Source organism: Filicampus tigris, chromosome 2 (assembly GCF_054856515.1).
Source record: "Filicampus tigris isolate MCC_2025a chromosome 2, RoL_Ftig_1.0, whole genome shotgun sequence".
NCBI lineage: Eukaryota > Metazoa > Chordata > Actinopteri > Syngnathiformes > Syngnathidae > Filicampus > Filicampus tigris.
In genome coordinates, this window is record NC_141218.1 from 8,615,164 (window position 1) to 8,638,927 (window position 23,764).

The 23,764-nt window shown below is 41.9% G+C and overlaps 1 protein-coding gene across 1 annotated transcript; it reads left to right on the plus strand.

The window, feature by feature from the left end:
- Positions 1-1,997: 1,997 nt before the first annotated feature.
- Positions 1,998-9,975, plus strand: LOC147151285 (homeobox protein EMX1-like). Its single transcript, XM_086023289.1, has 3 exons — positions 1,998-2,723; positions 6,612-6,796; positions 8,878-9,975. The coding sequence occupies exons 1-3, from the start codon at positions 2,336-2,338 to the stop codon at positions 9,046-9,048; spliced, it is 744 nt and encodes a 247-aa protein (XP_085879415.1). The 5' UTR covers positions 1,998-2,335; the 3' UTR covers positions 9,049-9,975.
- The last annotated feature ends 13,789 nt before the right edge of the window (positions 9,976-23,764 follow it).

A 23,764-nucleotide genomic window follows, 5' to 3' on the forward strand; every position in this document is an offset into this window, starting at 1 on the left:
TTTCATCATCCTGAGTATCTGGCTCGTACATGTGCGGTCCATCGTGCATTATGTAGACAACATCTTCCTCCAGCTCTTCAAACAACTGAATCCCCTCCGATAAGTTTGAAATATTGCTTTCTGAGTCCTGTTTCTGAGTGGCGTCTTACACTTTCCCCATTGAGCGCTGTCCTTGTTGTTCGGGTAATGACGTCGCACTTCCGGTTTCGTTGCCGCCAGCCTCTTACTTTGGATAAACACTTTCTTTGTCAAACATACGAAATTGAAATTATTTTTTATTATTTATTATATTATATATTATAATTATTTTATTATTATGATTATTTTTTAAATGTTTAATTACTTAGATTTCATTTGGCATTTTCTGAAATTACTTCACTCAAGGTCCTTAAGTACAAGTTCAGATATTTGCGTGATACTTGGTCAAAGTAAAAATACAGAGTATGAATTTTACAACTATTTATGTCTGATATCCGTTTTGACTGGTATAAGGACCAAAAAAACACCGGTGGTTTTTAGCGGTGCTAGCAATGTTAGCAGTGTCATTCCTCAGGGATCTCCTGTCGGTCCTTTCTGGTTTTCAACATTATTAACCTTTAATAACTCTCCTAAGAGATTCTAAACCTCTTTGATGTTCTTTTTTCTCCATCAACTCTTGTGTCTTCCACGTTTCCAGTCATCACAATAATGAAGAGTTAGCATCAGTTGAGATCAATTTCAATAATAACTCACCCGTTTGAATAATAACACTGGCAAACTTTTTTTTTTAGTGCAAAACGTATTTCAATGGCTTCTGGGTAATTTTGTGCTGCTGAGTCCGAATATAACATCAGTTTCTTTGAATCGGCGCTAGTTTTTGAGATAAAAATATTTGTGACAATGAATTGATTGATTGTCCTTTAGACAATTAACGAAATGTACTTTGTTAGTAAAAGTAGTGTTTGAGCTTTGACTTCACCTGTTTTTGCCCTTGTTTACAGTAAATATTGCTTAAATATTGAAATTTTGCTTATTTTCACATGTAACCTGAGTGGTTTAGATCTGCGATAAAAGACAGATGCAGCCTCAGTAAAACTGAAGCATAAAGTGAATACCATTGTCATAAATTGGGTATTCTTAGCACATATTTTAAACATAAATATGGAATATTCAACATCAATCATCCTGAACTATTGTATTGTTTTAATAATAAGTCAGTCTCATTTTCTTTGCTGTTTTCAACGTGCGCGTAATGACATCATGATTAGCATTGTAAAATGACTATTACAAGTGTAGTCATAATATTCATGTATTAACATGTTCATTTTGTCCAATGGATAAAACTTGTTTCAAAAGAAACCGACGTATGTGTATGTGCTGTATACCGTATGCGACACGAACAATGAACGATTCATTCTAGAATAAAAACGAGTAACTAAGCCTCCAAAATTAAACATTAAAAATTCGAAGATAAAATGTGAAATACTTTGAAAGTTCGTGACGCATTACAAAATTATCTTTAAAAATCAACAATTTGACGAGTTAGTTGCGCTTTCAAATGACAATCATAAATGTCATCTTAAGATAAAAAAACAACTTTAATTCAATGTAAAAGTGATTATATCATACGACTTTTTAAAATTGATGATTCTTTAATGTTTAGTTTCATTCTTTTCATTTGCAGTTCTATTAAATATGGATAAAGTGAGTCTGTGTGTGTGTGTCTGTGTGGATGGTTTTTATTTTTTAATTTGAAGGGTTAGTACTTTCATCCTCATGTACTTAATCCCATCTGAACATTTCGATTGAGTATACTTGAATCAAATCAAAATATCTTGTAAAAAATGATTTGATGTTGACTGGTTCCATTTTAATTACCGGTATTTAGATTTTCATTTGTATTGTTTTCGAATTGATGATTTGGATTCTTGGGTTTGTGCTTGACTTGAGTTGATTTGGGAAGGCCGACAAGTACTAAAAACCTGACTTCGTAGTTGCTGCTGCTTGTCGTCGTCACCATCGTCTTGCGCGCATGCGTGGCATGCCCGGCGCACCTCCGCCAGGGAGGGCGAAGCTCTGGCAGGTGTGTTGCGCTTCTCACACGCACCAACGCGCACACTGGCTCCTCGGAAGTGAGAAGTTTCTTTGCGGCGGGCGGGGGGGGGTCCACTTTGCGCTCGGGGTTAATTCCCTCCACTCGCTCGTCACTTTGGCGATTTGACGCACGCCCGGACCAGGAGGTGGAACTCGCACGCAAGCACGCACGGGCGCGCGCACAGGAGTCCGGAGGAGAGGGATGGTTCCGCTGTGAGGTTCGGGTTCGGGTGTCGGGGACTCGAGGGTCCGTCCGGCCGCCATGTTGCAGCCGCAGCAGCTCGGAGGCGTCAAGAAGTGTTTCTCCATCGAAGCTTTGGTCGGGAAGCAGCAGCAGCAGCAGCAGCAGCAGCAGCAGCAGCGGCAGCGGCCCGTCTGCGTCCAAGCTGTCCGGGCCGCCTTCGAGGAGCCCATCCGGCCCACCGCGCTCCGCTTCCCGGAGGCCCTGCACCCCCTCCTCGGTGGCCCCGCCGGCGGCGGGGTCCGGACCTCGTACTCGTCCGCCGGACCCAATTTTGGACTGCACGTGCTCGGCCGACATCATCCCGGACTTGGCGTGAGCCTGCTGTACCCCCCCGCCGCCGCCGCCGCGGGCCCCCCCGCCTCGTGGATCCTCCACAACCACCACAGATACGTGCACACGCTGGCAGGTAAGAAGCCACTACTTTTAAGACTCAATATGTAGGACGTGTCACACACAAGACCGGGGACAAAACAACAGGAATTCGCTTGACTTTAAAAAGACGTGTACAGTGTGACGTCATGTTGGGTTCAAATGACAATTATTTCTCATGAAAACGCAAGAAAAGTGCTGAGCAAAATAAAAGGCCATGCAATGATTTCATTTGAACGTCACTTGCACATGATGAAAAGGTGGTCAACTGACGTCATTGGGGAAAATTTGTTTTCTTTCAAAACATCAGTCAGAAACTTTTTATTTTTCTTTCATGAGGTTGCATTTATTCTTGTCCTACTTTTACAACGTTGTAAAATAAATCGGCTTTATCAACCGATTTGTTTATAACAAAACAATGAAAAATTAGTCGTTGTAAATTTATTGTAATCTCTTGGTTTTCACAGTTATTAATTTCAAGAACGAAGACAATTCGTAAATGCGACACGAACAATGAACGATTCATTCTAGAATAAAAACGAGTAACTAAGCCTCCAAAATTAAACATTAAAAATTCAAAGATACAAATCTGATGAACAAATTTATCAGACGATAAAACGAAAATGATCATGATTGTTTTCCAACAGTAAATGCAATGCATTCAATTTAGTTTAAAAAAAGAAAACAATTAAAATATGCATTTAAAAAAAAATTACATTATCGAGAATAAAAGTTAGTTTTACTCACGTGCATTATTTTCATTTAATATAGTAAAATCAAATATGAAAAACTGTCCTGCACTTATTTTAACAAATGTAACTATTTTGATACTTAACTATTGACTGTAAAGACGCTTGTCACCTCAGCGTAATCGAAGAAACAATTGCATGTGTAACATATAACATGTTACGTGTGCATTTGAAAGACTTTGGATAATAATATTTCATTTAAACTGAATGAAATATGAAAACGTTCGTTGAGAATTTCGAAAATCACATCGATTTGTTTGCAACAAATCCAATTAAAAAAAAAAAAGTGCCACTGTCATTTTTTAAAAACATTTTTGTACATCAATATTGATATTTTGTCAGTATGCTTTGCGTTGACTGAAAATGCTTTTTATGCATATCTTTTGGGGATGATTTAATAAAAATTTAATTGACAAATCATGTTGGTGACGTAATTGATTATTGATGATAATAATATCATAATGTGATGTCAATGTGATGATGACATAATGCACAGATTCAGGACGGCAGGGGCCTCAAGGCCTTCAAGGAGAGCCTGGCTGCTCACTAAAAAGGCCTCTTCGTGTGTGTGCGCGTGTGTGTGCGTGCGTGCGTGTGCTTGCATGCGTGTACCTGCAGGTGGAGGTCGTGGGTATTCGTGTGTGTGTGTTTATTTGTGCGTTTGTTGTTTATCTGCTTGTGTGTGTTTGAGTATTTTATTGTTGTTGTTTGTTTGTTTTTGTGTGTGTAGGGTTGTGTGTACTTGCAAGTGGTTTGTGTGTATTAGTGTTAATGTTGTGTGTATTTATTTGTGTGTTTAACATGCATGTGCCTGAGCGTGTTATTTTTTGTGATTGTGTGTCTGTGTGTGATTGATTCTATTAGTTTGTCTGTTTGTGTTTTTAAGTGCAGTATGTGTGTGTGTACGTGTAGTCGGACGTTGTGTGTTTGTGTGTGCCTGTAAATGTGTCTGTGTTTTAGTATGTTTCGTGTGTCTTCATATTTGCCTATCATTCACATTCAAGTCGAATTCTTATTAGTTTGATGTAATTTAATTCAAAAGCGCATAAGCACTTCTTTCATATATTGTTAATATTTACTTTGCTATGATTAAGGGCTATCTAAATACATTAACTTGACTTGAATCGAATACGGTGTGTGTGTGCGAGTGTGTGTGTGTGCGTGTGTGCTTTAGTGTCACTCTAACAAGAAACAGGAAGCAATTTAATCCGTCACCCATCTGGTTAGCATGGTTAGCATGTTAGCGCCTTCATGTGTAAACTAGGTGTGTGCCATGTGGGCATTGATGGCTAATATGCAAATGAGCGTGTGGTGCAAATATGCTAATGAGCATCATCAGGTGTGTTTGTAACGAGCGCACTAACAAGTCCCGACTTGTTTCCTGTGCCAGGGGGATGCCATCTTAGCATCATCATCATCCTCATCGGTGCCATCTGCTGCTCCCCTAACTCCCCCCCCCCACCCCCATCCCGCCCCCGCCCGCAACTACCTTCATCACTTCCTGTGTGTGTGTGTGCATGTATGTTATAGACCTTTGTATGGAAGTATATGTGTGCCATCAGATTGGGAATCTGAATTACTAGCACTGAATTTGATCATCATTAAAATATTCAATGTAGACTTTTTAAATGGAATAATTGAACACTGGGCAGCCAAAGGTCACTTCCGGGTCGCCAGCCAAAACAAAGCAATCGAGGCAGCGCCATTCAACACCAGCCAATCATGTTTAGCACCCTCAGTTGACTGAGGTTGATTGCTTCGACTGGTTGCTACCCGGAGGTTTTGGAGCCACATTTGTAGCCGAATGTTGAATTTGACAGCTAAATGTTGACTCTTTGAAGCTAAAAAGTCGACAATGAATGTTTTGATAATGAAATTCTGTGGTGGAAATACAGATGCCGAATCTGATGGCATAGATATACTTCCATCGTTTCACCATGACATCCCTCGATGAAGGCGGAGCCATTGTGAACGCAAGACTTCAATGATGATTTGAACCTTCTTGATTGCTGTTTGACCGCGTGACATGTCCGTTGAAAAGGCGACGTTGCAAAGTAACAGCAGCGACTTCATTCACAATAATCCACTGGTTCCAGAATCACTACAAAGGGATTTCTAATAGACATTTTACGGAACTATCTAGGTCAACGAAATTAAACTCCCTGAATACTGACTATCAAATGAGACGGCGATTCGGTTTGCCGTTGATCCTCATCGTGTGCTTTGCATGTGAATGCGACACGGCGGCGGCCGCCGCTTGGCGCTCGCCGTCATTGTTGTCGTCATTGTCCTGGTGGCCGCCGAGTCAACCGACATTTTTGCGTGCGGCGTGATGGCGGCGGCCGATCTTTTCAGGCCGACCATTTACACCTTTGTTTTTATGTAAACAATATCAAACGTTTCTATGAAGAACCACACCGCACGCACGCCGTTGGCCAACGTTTAACCGCCGTGCACGCGCTTCAAACAAATCAGATCCACTGGTCTACTTTTGCTACTTTATCTCGAATCCTCTTACAACGCACAGACACCGACCATAAAATCAAACGTACGACAAGAAACGAGAAAATGGCTTCGAATGGACTAGCATCGCTAACATGCTAAACGCCGCTGCGAACTTCATTTTCTGTAAGGTTGGGCTAGGGTGTAAGATGTTGTTTGTTTTAGAGGATAACGCTGAGTCTAGTTTGTAAAGTTGGTACTAGGGTGTAAGGCCGATACTAGGTTGTAAGTTTGGTCCTCGTGTGGAAGGCTGAGGCTAGTTTGTAAGGCTGCTTCTAGGGTCTAAAGTTGGTTCAAGATTGGGTTGGGGGTGTGAGGTTGTTCTTTGGGTGCAATGTTGGTTTTACAAAGTACGGTTGGTTTTAGGGTGTACGGGTGGTCCTAGGGTTTAATGTTGGTATGAGTGTGTAGGGTTGGCACGAGTTTGGAAGGTTGGTTCTAGTTTGTAAGTTGGGTATTAGTGCGTAAGGTTGGTCCTAGTGTAAGGTTGTTGCAATGTTGGTCCTAAGGTGTTAGGTTGGTTTTAGGGTGTAAGATTGGGTCTAGTTTGTAATTTACTGTCTTGTGATTGTGTTTGATAACATTAGCATGCTAAGGTGCCCAACCCTGCTGTGAGCTTTACTTCCTGTTAGCGTCCCACTTCCTGTTTGTGACTTCCTTTATCCTGCGATCAGGTGATGACGGCGGTGCGGAGAACCTTCTGCTGCACAGCGCTTTCTCCCGGAAACCCAAACGGATCCGCACGGCGTTTTCTCCCTCGCAGCTTCTGCGTCTGGAGCGAGCATTTGACAAAAACCACTACGTCGTCGGCGCGGAGAGGAAACAGCTGGCCTCGGCTCTCTGCCTCACTGAGACACAGGTGAGCAAACGGTAACACTGCAAGTGGTCCGAGGGTCTAGAGCAGGGGTGTCAAACTCAAGGCCCGGGGGGGCAGATCCGACCCGCGACATCATTTTATGTGGCCCGCGAAGACAAATCATGTGTTGACTTGACATGTTTTTTTGATATTGTCTTCACTGTGAACATAACATATTCAATCTTTGAAGCATTTGTTACCAATCCTTCCTTTAAAATACATATGAAAATATTAGAAAAAAATATTGACTGGCTTCCGATTTCAAAACTAGCGATCCATCAATTCGTTGTGCATAAGGCGATCATACATTTACACGGGTTAACAGTCGTAACGGCCCTCCGAGTGAAATCAGAATTACGATGTGGTCCGTGACAAAAATGAGTTTGACACCCCTGGTCTAGAGTCAAGGTAATGTCCATTCTTGGGTGGAAGGTGTCCATTATGTAAGTTCTAATGTTTGCGGTGTCAAAAGTATCAATTGTAGGGTTGATTCTAACGTGTAAGATTTTAACATTTCTAGGGTTGGAGGTAGGGTTGCTCGATTAAGCGATTTTGAACCGAAGCCAAATTTTCTGGATCAAACGATGTTAAAAACGTTCAGATCGGCGCGTTGGATTTTTTTTATTTTTGGTGTATCTAAGCCACCGTAGTTTCCTCTGCATTTCCGCTTCCTCCCACGAGCGCGCAAAAACTACAACACCATCCATGGCTACCGGCGATTCTGCTATTTGCTCAGGCAAGTGAGCGTTTAGTTAATAAATTGGGCAAATATAGATCTGTAGTGTAGTGTGTGCCCCGCATGTACAATACAACCCGCGAGCAAGTAACTCAACGTCTGAAAGTTTTTTCTCCTCTACAAAGGACCTCTCGTCCAACCGGTGCATTGACAGTGCATTGTATTGTTGAGTGACAATTTTGCACTAATCATTGATTTATGTTTAAGTAAGACCAGGGAGAAAGGTGAAAGGCTAGTCACTAGCTGGTTGGCAAAATGACTTGCTGACAGACTGTTTTCTTTACAGACTCGACCGCCTACCTTCTCTCGTGTTGATGATTTCGTTTCAGATGGGATATGCACTTTCTTCTTTCATTTTTGGTTTAATTAAGAACAGATCTGAAATCTATTGTGTAAGTGAAATGCTGTTAATCCCAGCGGATTGTTCTGTGCGTATTAAATTAAATTGACTGGCATTGTGAGTTCAAAGAAAGAAAAATTACGTTTAAATAAAAGACATTCAAAATACTTCATTTTTCATTCATTTTTTTTTTTTACAAAGAAATCCTAATCGTAAAATCGGGTTTGAGAGAAAATAATCTGGATTTTCTTGTTAGGCAAAATCAAACAGCCCTAGTTAGAGGTTTTTTACTTGTAAGATGTCAAAGTTTCTATCATGAAAGTTTGATCTAGTGTCGATGGTCTAGAATGTAATGTTTAGTCCAATGTGTAATTGTCAAATGTCTGGAATGTAAGGTTGGTTCCAGGTGGTGTAGGTTTGGTTGTAATTTATAAGATTTCGAGGAGTCGATAATGTAATGTTGGTCTAAATGTATGTAAGGTCTGAATGTAAGGTTGGTTCCGATTGTAAGGTGTCAAACGTTGTTAGTTCTATTGTGTAATATCTTGTTCAGTATGTTCTAGAAAAGGAGTCTTCAATCTTGTTCCTCGAGGGTCGCTGTCCTGACAGTTTTCCATCCCTCCGTCCTTGCAACACACCTGATTCAAACGATCAGATAGTCAGCAAGGTCTGCAGAAGTTGGATAACGATCCTGATTATTTGAAACAGCAGGGAGAGATGGAAAACTGGCAGGAAACTGGACCTTGAGGAACAGGATTGAAGAACCATGTTCAAGAATGTAAGGTGTGGTTGGTTGGAGAGTGACGGCGAGTCTGGGTTATAAATTAAGAGGCAACACCTTCCTTTTACATCATCATTCCAACGGTGCCAGCATATTACGATTGTCACGGTGTTAAATGGAAAAAAAAAACTCTCAAAAAAGTGGGCATCTCGTCACCCTAGTCTCTGTATGTTTGCATGTGTCACCCTGTCCTGACACCCACGTGTGTGTGTGTGTGTGTTTTTTAGGTGAAGGTGTGGTTCCAGAACCGCAGAACCAAGCACAAGCGTCAGAAGTTGGAGGAGGAATCCCCCGAGGCGGAACAAAAGCGCTCCAAAGCCAGCCAGCACGTCAGCAGATGGCGAGCCGCCACGCAGCAGAAGCCCGCCGAACGCGTTGACGGCATCGGCGACCACTGAGCTAACGCGGCTAATGCTGGCTCGAAACGCCGTTCACGCTTGTCATCCGCTTGGACTGAGATGAAGGAGAAAGAACATTTTTGAGTTTCAAGCGTGCCAACACACAAACACAAACACGCTCTCCAACACGAGCTAACGTTAGCCTATTAGCATCGCACGGGGCGTCAACAATCACTACTAGCATAAACATGGGCGTTCAAATTTGAATTCTCACTCGGGTGTGATGTCACTTCCTGCCTCACTGCCATGACATAAGATGAGGAACTTGGGTGTGGGCGGGGTTATGTAAATGAGCCACACTGTGACGTCACAATCCGGTCAAACTGAGGACGACGCACCTAAAGACGTGTTTTAATTCATAGTCACACAATTCCACATTGAATTGTTGTTCCGTTTCAGGCACTCCAGAAACGCAGCAAACTATTTCGACGCAAAATATGAATAAGTCACTTTTACATAATGCATCTGCTTTAAAAAACGAAAGAAATGTATAAATAACGTGAGAAAAGCAAATGGCGTCTGTTGTGAACAGATGGACGCCAGACTGGAGGACGTGTGGGAACAAGACCTGCGCATGCACGCACGCACACACACACACACACACATTACAGGACTTCCATCAAACTTCATTTAATCCAAAATCTTAAAAACTCAAGAAGCCTGGCGACAAGGATGAGTTTCTGGGTGCTTTCCCAAAAGTCAGCTGACCCAAACGAGGACAAACGTAGCCGGAAATGAAAGGAGTGATGTTTCATATCGCTCTTCGTCATCGTCCTCTTCCTCTTGCTGTCTCGTTCTTGGAGGTCAAATGACGATATTGTCATGCACTACTTTTATCCCGCATGAGAATTCTTTGGAAGTGGTTTTCCACTGAAAAAGGGAAGAGGGAACAGTTTGTACTTCCTGTGTTCATGTATGAAAAATAAAAGACATTGAAATGAAGTTTTCTTTAAATTGCTGTTTTAAAAATAGTGTTGATTGTGTTGCCATGGAAACAAACAAGGACGTCCGCAGATAGCAGTGAAGGAAAATCATCAGTTAACGTCAAACTTTCATCCAAATAAAAAAAAATCACTTCTTTTTTATTTGACATCTTAACGACTCTGCAATTTTCCTTGTGCGCTTGATTGACAGTTTGTGTCCTGCCCACTTTTGTGCCCACAAGTCAAGTACACGGCTACAAGTACATACAGGTACATGACGTAAAAACTTGTCGTACTGTACAGCAAATTAAAACACATATACATGGATTTAAAGTACTGGCGTGTACCTCAATGGATCCAAGTAACTGAAGTAGTACTTGAAGCACATAGATGTACATAAAGTATTTCAATGTGTTTAGGTACATACTAATCACCCAAGTAATTCACAAATATGCAAATAAAGTCATTACATGTACCAGGGTATAGACACCATCAGACTTCCTGCCGTCATGGCGACCAAAAACAGACCAGACACCCAAAACGTTGACTTAGCCTTGGAAAGCTTTGCTGCCAAAGAAGATTCAAAAGTGTAAATGACTTAACACCTCATAATGACATTATAATTACATGCTAATTACACACAAGCCACACGGATAAAGAAATAAGAGTTAATGCGGCATCACTAACATGCTGGTGAATTCATATGTGAGTACATATTATTCAGTAAACACACTAATATATATATATATATATATATATATATATATATATATATATATATATATATATATATATATATATATATATATATATATATATATATATATATATGATATATATATATACACATATGTGTGTCTGTGTGTGCGTACGCATGGATGAGAAATGCTAATCAGTTAAGAAATAAGACAATGGAGTGTGAGAGTGTGAAGCTCGTTAGGTTAATTAACACTTAACCCACGCAATTTGTATTGAAATGAGGTGGTCTTCACTCATTAGTGCAGGTGTGTGCGCGTTGAAGCCTCCTCTGTTAGCTTGATATGAACATACATGAATATTCATAGAATAGTCAATAATGTTGTTGATGTTAGCGCCATCGATATACAGTATATAGTATGGTCTTGGATGTTGTTGATGTGGTTTACGTTGTCGGTGTCGTTGATGTTCGGGGAGATGATGACGTTAAACTTGCTAATGTTGCCATTGTTGTTTAGGTCAATGTTGTCAATGTCATTCATGTTGTTGTCATTGTTTTTGTTGTTGTTATCGCTCATGTTAATCTTGCTTGTCGTTGATGTCAGTGATATTGTCATCGTATTGTTATCGACATTATTTATGTCATTGATGTTAATGTGTGAACTTTGTTTATGTCGTCAATGTCATTTACGGTGTCAGCGATTGTATCGTTGATATCGTTCATCTTGTTAGTGCCGCTGATGTTTTTGAGGACGACCACTCTCGCGGACCTCGTTAGTGCACCCGAGGACCTCACTGCGCTTTCAACACAAAAGTCAAAAGCTGAACGGAACGTTTGTGCTCAGCCTCTTTTGCCCCGCCCCTGCATGCAAATGAGCTGAACGATTTGCCTCAACGTCACGCCACTGCGCAAAAGATGGCCGCCTTCTATTCAAAATGGGCCCCCGCTGTGATGACAACACACATTACTCAAATGTGTGCGCGTGTGTTGTGATTACTCAAATGCGCTGGTTGGCTCCGTTTGCTGGCTGTCGTCAACGGCAGCAGCAACATTAACAAAACTTTTAATGGGACGCTCGTAAACTAAATGTGCTAAGGTGTTGTCCTTCACACTGCGTTGTTAAATTGATGTTGATGATGATTGTCATATTCATCATGTCAATTATCTGTCAGATGTACATTCGATCCCCGTTTATCTTGTGGAGGGCATTCCAGGCACTGTGCGCATTTTTTTGGGGTCCTTAACCAATAAAATGTGTTGAAAGTCGGTTGTGCCTAATAATATTGAACATTCCCTTTTAAGTTTTTATTTTTGAAAAAATACAAGGGGAAGTTTGTTCAGAGACATTTGAACTCTACTCGAATGACTGACGAGTGACGACTCGAACAAGATGCTGGCTGTCATTTGCAGCGTCCGTTTTGGAAATGTTCCTAAACATTTGGAAGGCGGTGTATACAATATGTCACTCCCAATCCAAATCCAAAGTTTATTGAAAAAATGACACGTAAAACAAGAAACCGTCACACATTCTGTATTACAATACCAAAATGTTCAACCAAAGTTTATTTTAGCAAACGTCTGCTAGCATAACGCTATCACAATGTGAAAGACCAGAGACAGGCTAAAGGACATTAGCATAGATGTTAGTCGTTAAAAACCTTCAGTCCCCTGCCACAGCAACACCTACAAGAGCATATGATGAACAGAGCAATGTCCAGCATTCGCTGCAGTGTGTGGGAACGAGGACTATTACTGGAGCTTAGTAGGGGACCATCTCTGCCTCGTCTTCTTCCATTTCTCCACAGCTTTGTTGTTAGAAGTCATTGAAGTTGAGAAATGGTGACGGCCGACTGAAATACACTTCTTGCATAATGGGAGCTTTAGAATATGTATCATATCTTATATTACCTACATACATACGTACGTACATACATGTGCTGTATTGCGAAAACTATGTTAATAATAATAATTTCACCATATGATACCATAATCACGTGCCCTATAGTGATAATGATCAAGTAAAGATGATAGTTGGTGTATTTAGTGGTTCTTGTTTTTTTTTTTTTTTTTTTGCTGCGGTTTCCAAATTGGCTTCTTCACAGACACATTTTCTTCTTCTTTGCCGCCTCGTCGCCTGGCTGCTGGCTGGCAGAGTGCGAAAGGATAATGATGCGAATTATGCTTTTAATGAAGCGTTAATTAGAGTCATGCAGCGCGGAAAGATGACGCGTGAAACGTTCGTGCACGTTCGGAATAAATAACCCAACAGATTGCGTTGCATATGCTTCACATTACAACTTTACAACTGCGCTGGCAACAACACGCAACACACTCGCATAACTATTATTAGCAGACTCTTCGGAAACCTGAAACAACACAACAACAACAACAACACAAAAGCTAACATAAATTTGAGGCTTCTGAAAGTGTTTAGACTAGCAGAGAATACCTTGTTGGCCCTGACCGCTCACCAAAACTGGACAAGATCAAAGGCGATGATGCACATGAAAGAAGAAAAAAATTGCCACCTTAATAATGGACTAAAAGCTTGGCCTTTGAGCCGTTTAGCTATTTATACATTTAGCTGTTTGGCTATTTAATCATATATCTGTTAAGAGAATTAGCCCTTTAGCCATTTAGCTGTTTAGCCATCTAGCTATTTAGCCTTTAACAATTTATCCATTTAGCTGTGTTTAACCATTTAATAGTTTGGCTATTTAGTTATTTAGCCTTTTGGCTATTTAGCTATTTGGCTATTTAGCCATTTATCAGTTTAGTCATTTGACTATTTAGCCCTTTGGCTTTTTAGCCATTTATCAGTTTAGTCATTTGACTATTTAGCCCTTTGTCTGTTCAACTATTTAGGTTTTTAACCATTTAGCCCTTTGACGATTTAGCTATTTAGCCTTTGACCATTTGCCCATTTAGTTGTTTAAACCATTTAGCAGTTTAGCCATTTAGTTATTTAGCCCTTTAGCTATTTAGCCATTTATCAGTTTAACCATTTAGTTATTTATTTAGCCCTCTGGGTGTTTGTCCTCTGAGCTGTTTTACAGTTTAGCAATTTAGCAGTTTAGCCATCTACTGTAGCTATTTAGCTCTTTTGATGGAAAGCTTGACGCGTGTGTGTGTGTGATGCGTTTGTTGTCAGCTCCGTAAAACGGAGCTCCATTTCTTCACTCAATATGACGAGCTGCAGATGGCCACCTGGACCGCCTCCCACTGGACCGCCTCCCGCCTGTCATTGTCGACAAGCGGCTCCATGTAGAACACATTTGACCTTTGAACCTCCAGCTGCTGTACCAGTGTGGCAGCCATGGACAGACGGCCAAAAGGACAGACGGACGAAATGACAGATGGACAGACGGACGACGACGCAAACTGCTCACGCCTTATCATGCCACTTAAAGATTATAATTATGTGTAAGGAAAGTTGTGGTTCATTTTAAAAGGAGGTTCTGCTTCTTGTGAAGGAAAATTCTGGTTCTGTTGAAGGGCGAATGTCAAGTTTAGCCGTTTAGCTGTTTAACCATTTGGCCTTTTAACCACTCAGCCTTGTCAGCTGTCTACAGTTCTCACAAACTAACCCACCCCGAGTTACGTTACTTAGCTGTACCTAAATGTTCAAAACCAAATTATTTACTGGTCCCAAACAAGTGTTCATATCGTTAGCTCAACTAAGGTTGACATACCTCTCTGTGGGTTTTGTAATTTTTTTTTTTTTTTTTTGCCTACAGGGATGCTAAACTTGGACGGGCAAAGTCATCAGCACATTCTGCGAACTTTAATTTTCACTGGAAAAAATGTTTTTGACCAACCGCCACCCCAATGTTCTGTATTGATCATTTGATAGTTTTTGCATTGACAAAAATGTAAATCTCACAAAAATCGGTTGGGAAATGGTCAAATTCGCAGTTAATTTCAATGTACATGCATTGCCTTTGATGGGAATGTCGCCCCTGCCAGCATGGCCACCACGTAGGCACATCATTAAAGATGGCTGCTACACCCTGGTGTATCACACCTACATATCCATTAACCATTTAGCTGTTAGCAATTCAGCCACTTAGATCTTTGGCCATTTATCTGCTTAGCTATTTAATAATCTAACTGTTTAATAATTTAGCCATTTACCTATTAGCCATTTAACAATTTAGCCCTTTGACCATTTAGTTTAACCATTTAGCTCTTAGCCGTTTAGCCATTTACACCTTTGGCCATTTATCTGCTTAGCTATTTAATCATTTAGCTGTTTAACAAATTATCCATTTACCTATTAGCCATTTAACAATTTAGCCCTTTGGCCCTTTAACCATTTAGTTGTTTAGCCATTTCGCCGTTTACTCTTTCAACCGTTTAGCCATTTAGCGGTGAACAAGTGACACATCTGATGGAGCCATCATGGCCACCGTCTAATGAGGCGGCATTAGCCGCCGTGGTTAGCGCCAATGTCAGCGCCAGACGCAGATGGCCAATGCGACCATGCCAACACAACACCAAGGCACACACGCACGCACACACACACATGCCCGCACAGTTTCACAGTGTTTAAGGTCTGCGTGTGTTTGTGCATTTGTAACTGTATGCGTGTGTGAGTTTGTTGGCGTGTGTGCATTTCTCATTGTGTGGTGTACTCAACAGTCACACACGTGTACGCATGCGTACACACAGAAACACGTTTCTTTTGTAGAAAAAGACTAAATAAAAATAGTAATAATCATCATCATTATCATAATACTAATTTTCATAATAATAATGATAATAATAATTTATTTTTGTATTTTCAAATCTCCCTGAAAATGTTTTGTCTTTGTTTCCATTTGCTGATAATAAACCGCATGTAACAGTGTGAAAAGCGAGCATTTCCTTCATTCTTATTTTGTTGTTAGCGCGTCCACGTTGTGTGCGTGCATGCGAGCGCTCAGGTGTTGTTGACGTTCCCCGTTAGCTTGCTAGCCCTAGCCACGCATCATTGTTGTTGGCGCTCATGTTTGCTCATGTGACAGAGTAAGCGTTAACGAGGCTGCGCGCGCTAAACGCGTTGGCATGTGCATCTCGCTAATGAACTTTTATTACAACACACACAAACACAGGCGCGCACGTGTTGTCAAGATGAAATGTCCCGTTATGAATGTGTTGTCATTGTGTCGTGCGTGTTGTTTTGCTGCTTGATAACAACACGGCAAAACTATTGTCTTAATGTTAGTGTGTGTTGGTGTTATTGTATAGTATTTTTGAGTTACTATATGCCTGTTGTTTGTGTGTGTGCGCATGTGTGTGTGTGTGTTGTTGTTGATGTTTATGTCAGGTTAGTAAGTCGTCTGTGTTAGGGTTATAGGCAGTGTTATGATAAGTGTGCGCGTGACATTAATCCACCAAAATATATGAAAAATATAATTTAAAAAAATAATAATAATTGCCGATCATTCTACTTGCCTTTAAAAAAATTGCAGGGGAAAAAAAAAACCTCCCCCTGGACACAAAAAGTTAGAAGCAAGTCAGGATCTGCCAACATGCTTCTACACTTGCGTTGCGTTGTGTGTGACACGGTGTTAGCTTCATTATCACCCCCATAAGTCTCCTTATGAGCACCCCCCCACCCCCAAAGCATCCTGAGAACATCTGAGGTGTTAACGCCAAAGCAGAATAGTGGGCGCAACTGAGGGGGAGCGGGGAGGGACGGTGGCACTCCCCAGTTACCCATACAAGCATGCAAAACAATACAACAATAACACACAACACAAACTCACGCTCACACACACACCTACAACAATAACACACAATAAGGCACACTCACAATAACAAACATACAATAAGATAGCACATAATCAATAACAACACACACACGCTCACAGAAAAATAACACACACTAAACAGCAATACACAAACATTCATGTTAAAACAAAACAGCAACACACACGACACAAGAACACACTAAACACAAAACAGCAACACGCACACACATTCACACAATACACAAAAAGTAACACACAGAGCAGCAACACACATAAACATGACAATAACATACACAAAATCAACAACACACTACACACACACAATAGTGCACAATAATAACACACACAAAGACCCAAACACATACTCACAAAAACACAACACAAAACATTAACACACCACACCCCCCACACACACAACATGACAATAACACACACTCACACACACACACAATCAACAGCACGCTACAAACTCACATACAACAACACACAACAATACCACACAAGACACACACACAACAACAAACTCAACACACATACAGACATAACACGTTGAAAACACACACTATCATACACTTAACGCAAGCATTAACACACCACAAACACGCTTAAAATACAAGCACAGGCAACACGCACTAATGAACATACATAACACTCAAACACACAAAATTAAACACACACACAAACATACGATAACATGCAACACACAATAGCACATGCAACATACTGAACACCCACAGACATTTAAACACACAGACGCATACACGAGCACTTGTGCACGCGCCGTGTGTGTGTGCGCGTGTGTGCGTGCTAAGCGTTTAAGTAACTAACTTCCTGTGGCATCAGTTGACAAGTTCTTTAGCTTCCTGCCTTATTGTGTTTGTATGTGTGTGTGTGTGCATCACCCTGTCCCTGAGGCTGTTCAGGTGTTTTTCGATGAGCAAGTGAGGGGGGGGGGGGCGTGGAGAGTGTATGTGTGTGTTTTTGGGGGGGGGGGGGTTGAAGAAGGTGAAGACGCAAAATGTCCGGCGTGAGAGTCGGCATCACGCAAGAAGTCCAAACAACAGTCACATCAGCGCCGAAGTTTCCTGCCGCCTCACTTGCCCGGCGTGTCCAAATAAGCGGCCCTCTAACGGCCGGGTCGCTGAAGGGAAAAACATATGCGCCCGCGGATGCTCACTGACTGGTCGCAGAGGCGGCGGCGGCGGCGGAGACGGCGCGAGCAATCGGGAGGCGCCCACCATCTGGTCGCCGCCTCGCAATCTTTTTTTTTGGCACGGGGGACAAGATGGCGATTGCTCATCTCCTCGCCGCCGTGCTAAACACCCACACGGGTGGCCAACATGGCCGCCAACGCGCTCGTGGTGTCATGTGACCAACATGGCCGCACGCGCCAACATGTGATTCTCTTGAATCGGGTGTGTTATAGGACTGAAACATCTTAAACAAGCTGGATCGGGGCCCTCGAAGACCCGGTTTGGACACCCCTGATCATATCTGTCATGCGATACGTAAAAAAGCAAGTTCGGCCGACCATTTCGTCGAACTTTTGCGATGACATCACGGCACTGACGTGTGACAGCGGATGATGTCACAGTAGGAGGTGCGTGCAGTCGCATTGTCCCGCTGACAGAAGGTGAGGTGAGGTTAAGTGGCTCGGTCTTCAGTAGCGGGCGTTGCGGGCCCAGGAAGGAGGGGGGGGGGAGGGGTCAAAGAGATGCTTCAGTCCTGGGGCTATTATTGTGTGTGCCTTTGAGCTGGTCCAAAGGGACAAAAGCGGGATAATCCGGTTCCCAGCGGCATGAGGTGTCTCCTCCCTCTCATAGCATCATTAAACGCCATTAAGGCTTCGTCTAACAAGGCCTCCTTTTCTGGCGTAAATGTCGCCCCCTGCTGACACTTTGAACCGCAGCACTTGAGGAAACAAAGCAAAATTAAACAATAAGGCCTCATTGGCTAAGACGTTTTACGGCTATCTAGTAGCGCTATTGCAAAATGACATTTTGGAGGTGGGGGGGGCTTCCACCCGACAGCGATGATACTGTATATAAATTATGAGGAAATACTGCCACACTTGGGTATACGTCAATATGCGTTTTTACTGGAGCGGCATCCACCCCACTCTGAGATCGAAACCAGCTTGAGAGCGCACAATGCTAAGCTAAAAGCCCTGGCTGCTAACTAAGTCAGCGCCCTGTATAAGGTACGGGAAGTGATGTTTGTTGTTACATATCGTCGCTGTCCTGTGAAAAACACTCCAACATGTCCAATTTTGGAAATGTTTTAAATTTTCACGCTAGTGCGATGTCTGTAACATGGAAACATCATTCACGTAAAAATAAGAAAATTGAAAAAAATGTGTTTTTCACAGGACAGCGACGATATGGTACATTACTTTGTCCGCACCGGCTATACGGCGAATTTGGTGAATTTGTGCCGGTGACGTCACATCAAAACATGGCCATCTCACGATTTTGGCCATAAAATTCAACTTTTCAGAGGCAATTATTTATTCACAAATCCATATTGCCCGTGAAAAATAGGTGTTCCAAGATTAGATCAAATTGATATAATTGAAAATGCATCTCAGTTTCATTGTCCTGATTAAAAAAAAAAAAAATTAAGAGTTTTTGAGTGAATAATGGGCCATCCTGGCGTCACAGTGTCTTGAATGATTTCAAATTTGAAGTTTCTTGTAACGACCACAAAATACGGCCGTATTATCACCGCCGTTCGGTCTGACTCCACGTCAGCAGTGATGTCAGCAGAAGGCTCCACGGGAAGACAGATGAGCAAACAGCGAGCGCAGCCGATGCTCATGGGAATTGTCGTGTCGTAGCCTCGCTTTGCAATCAGTTTTCACTTATCAGAGATGACGTTTGAAAAATCTACAAATAAAAATAGATACAGTAACCCCCCCTCCATTGTGGCATCTGAGTTTGTGGTGGCGCTATTTTGCGGATTTTCCTGTCTACAATTTTTAACCATTTGGTTGTACCTCCTGATTATTTTAGGTGTAATTCCACTGGTGACACGGTGTAAATTTGAAAGATGAAGCATGAAAACAGGAAGTACTTCAAGCTTGAATATGAAATCCTCTTCGATCCTGCGCTTTACGCCGACAGAAAGCCACGGTCAAATCTGGACTTGGCGTCCAATCAGCAGACGTCGTGTGACGCATAAGTGAGTCATTCGGACACTTAGTCAGTGTGTAATGATATCTTATGAGCATTAAAGTGAGTGAACGAGCTTGTGGCTATTTGTGATTATTACCCACAAGTGTCGTGTCATGCTGGCGCTAATGAGCGTCCTTGCAATGGTGTGTGTGTGCGTGACTAGTGTCAACACCCCCCTGCTGATGCCGCACTTAATTGATTCCAGCTCAGCACAATTAAAACGCTCACACTTGCCGCGGGGTGCGGATGGGGTATAAAGGGAGGCTGAGGAGGAGGAGAGGAAATGAGAGGAGGAGAACAGAAGGTTGAAAAGAAGAAGTGACGATTTGAGTTTTCTGTGCGCGAGCAAAGAAACAGCTTGGGAGGAGGCGACGCACCAACACACACACACACACACACACTAGTGCAGGGTTTGTGTGCGACTGAATGAGGCGACGAGGAGACAAATTAAGGAGCAATTAGACTCTGGCATGATGACCACCATGTGACCACTATGTGGCGCTATTCCAGCGTCACTTTCTACACCCATCAAATCTTTTTCTCGTCTCTGGATAGCAAGCTATCCATATTCTATGTGTACAATAATTCTCCCTTTGTGCCACTCTTAATGTATGCAGGTATGTAAAATATACAAAATTAAAGTTAAGAAAGTTAAGACAACGAAAGATAAAAAGTAAAGACACAGCATACTGTGTGGATTATTGGAGTGCTCCAGACTTGAATATTGCACGGTAGGTGGATAAAGGAAGCACTGGGGTCATCCTCGATCTGTCCTACATACTATATTAGGGATGCAACTAACAATTATTTTAATAGCCGATTAATCTGTCTATTATTTTGTTATTATTTTATAAATTGATGAATCAGATTTAAAAATTCCCATCCCTTTTGTCCACAAAACAGGCCATGATTTCAAATGGACAATTTAGAAAAAATAAATGAGTTCTGATTGAGTTACTGTTTTGGTCCATAACATGCCAGAAAATCGGCAAAAATGTTGCTCATTGTTTTCTGAGGAAAAAAACAGAAGTTTGTAAATATTTTATTTGGAGTCAATCAGTCTGCTCTCACGAAGGACAACAGAAATGTATTGTTTGCTAATTTACTGTTAAGAGGCTGAAATTCAGCAGATTTATACAAATATTAATTTAAACAAGGTCTCTGAACAATGAATTGTCAAAATGGTTGTCGATTTATTTGACAATTGATTAGTTGTTGATTAAGTGTTGCTCAACCCAATATCAATGTCCATCTATCGACAGTATTTCTTTCCAAGTGTCTCTATCTACTGTATACTAGAGTTGACTTCTAGTATACTAGCTTTAGCTATCGATGCAAAAGTCGTCTTATTCTATCATCTATTTTGCAGTGTTGTTTTTGGCAGCCATTTTAAATGTAAAATATTAGTCTTTGTCATATTTTAGCCATCTGTTTTTGTGAAAGTTTTAGTCCAGTCCAAAAACTCAAAAAGCGGTTAATCCAGTTTTACTCACATACTGTATTTAATAGTAATCATTTATTTAATATGAGTTAATAATACATTCCCCCGAAAATACTTTACTGTTGTAAACTTCTATATAAGTGGGTCAAGACTTTGCAACAAAATGCTGACAACAGGTGAGAACCAGTGTTGTATACTATGCAAATTGACCGACAGTAGCAATCATTTAGCAAGAACATTTCACACTACTGCGCAGGGATAGACCGATACGTTTATTTCAGGGCCGATACGATATTAGTAGACAAGGAGGCCGATAACCGATATTTGGAGACGATTTTCAGCAAAAAGGAAAATATTTCAGATCGCAATCTGAAAAGAATTAAAACTTAGCTTTGTTCAAACTTCTTTAAGCACATATATTTTTCAGATTTGCATAATGTTGAATTAAAAAAAAAAAATTATTATAAATGTTTGACAATATAAATCTTGGTTGTAAAATTCTAACAAAAAGGCAGCTCCTGCAGGGTCATCACCATGTCTTCAAAAGTTAAATGAAAACTTAAATAATAGCTCCATGTAGTCCCTCCAAAATTTCAAAATGACAGAAATGTTTATTCACTTTTATTCAAATTTCACTTAGCTTGCTGCCTATTTTTTGATTTCAAACAAAAACAAAAGTGCAGAGTGTTCCCAGGGTCAGTAGAATCTCTTCTAAAGTTAACTGAGAATGTAAATAGATAGTTCCTTGAAGTTAACGCAGCTTTAAATACATTATCGGCCATCAGATTTTTAAAATAGGCCGATGCCGATATTCGTAAAAACACTGAATATCAGAGCCGATAATCGGCCCGACCGATAATCGGTCTATCCCTACACTAGAGCTATCGATACTAGATTGACTCTATCTAGCTATCCGGCCGTCTAGCATGACAAGTCACCAAACAAAAGGTCAAAAAAATGATTGATTGTTGTCATGACAATGCATAAATCCCAAAAGTTGACACTGACGCGCATACATGCGAGGCTGGTTTGTGTATGGGTTCTTATCTGATACACTTTACCACAGCACCTGTGATGTCCACAACAACCAATCAGCATCGGGGTCGTCTGCGCCGCGGGGCAGGAACTACCAACAGAAATCCCCCCCCAAAAAGTGAGACACTCAATGAAAGAGAAAGTGACAACCAAAATTCTGAGTCGGGTTTGTACCTGAGCAGGTGTTCATGATGATGTCATCACACAAGGGCTGGGCGGGGGCGGGGTCCGTCACTCGTCACACCTCCCATCAAAAACCCTTTTTGATGTTCTGATCCGACTTGCCGGACCGCATCCCGCCAGCGGCCCCTTGACAGATGGGTGTGTGCGCTCATGTGACACCCCCTTTGTCTGCAGGTGTGTGTGTTGGTCCCCCCAGGCTCTTCCTGTAGCCACCCCCCCTCCCCCTCGCAGCCCTCCAGGAGGCGTGTGCGAGTCCATAGGTGTTCCCCAGTGAGAACAATTTAACGTCTAAACGCCTCCCCCACCGCTCACATTTGTTTACTCGCTGCCCCGACCAATTTGGCACCGTGTTGTCTTCACGTGCCAAGTTAATGCTGCCTTCAGGACGTACGGCAGTTAGGACTGTGTTTCCTTGGGGTGCCAAATTAGCATTAGCTTCAGGTGTCATGCGGTGTTGCTTTCAGGTAACATTTTTGGGGTTGCTGATGTAAACAAGCTTTTATTTGGAGGGTTTTTCAACAATGAACTTCCTCTTTTATTGTGATCGCTCCAAAAGATGATTTTGTTTTTGGGTGTTAGCGCGCTGTGGTCAATTTGAGGGTGGAAAAGTCTTTAGACAAGGAAGCAGATGTCTACATCAACATATATCCATCCATCCATTATCTGTACCGCTTATCCTCACAAGGGTCACGGGGCGTGCTGGAGCCTATCCCAGCTGTCTTTGGGCAGTGGGCAGGGGACACCCTGAATTGGTTGCCAGCCAATCGCAGGGCACACAGAGACAAACATCCGTACTCGCAATCACACCTAGGGGCAATTTAGAGTGTCCAATCAACTCACCATGCATGTTTTTGGAATGTGGGAGGAAACCGGAGTCCCTGGAGAAAACCTACGCAGGCACGGGGAGAACATGCAAACTCCACACAGGGAGGCCGGAGCCGGGATCGAACCCACGCCCTCTGAACTGTGAGGCGGACGTGCTAACCAGTCGACCACCGTGCCGCCCATCAACATATAAAATAACGAAAACATAGAGCCACTGTGGATGGAAAAGGTGCAAGTATCGGTTTAGCGCCAAGACGCCGACCTCATTTGCAGCCACCGCGGTCCGGGTGGCGGCGTTCCAGTCCGAACAAACAAATTCTAGCTGCTAAATATGATCAATCTTTGATCGTGAAAGTCGGCCGAAGTTTGCAGTCGGAATCGCTAACGGACGCTCCTGATTAGAGCCGAAATGGGCAAGACGAGATCGGTTTAACAAAACACTAGTTTTTAATTATTTTTTCTTCCGTACAAAAATTGTTATATGGCGTACACAATTTGAAATGATCAAAAAACGTATAAAATACGGGGGAAACGTACAAGTTGACAGGTATGTGTTACGTTGAGTTATCACTTCCTAATGGAGATCCAGTTGTACCAGTTCTGTCTTGTGCCCGCCACGTCTTTTGCTCGCTCTGTTTTTTTCCCCCAAACTTTATTGAATCAAACAACAAACAATATAACACTGGCTCTAGCTTCCGAGAATA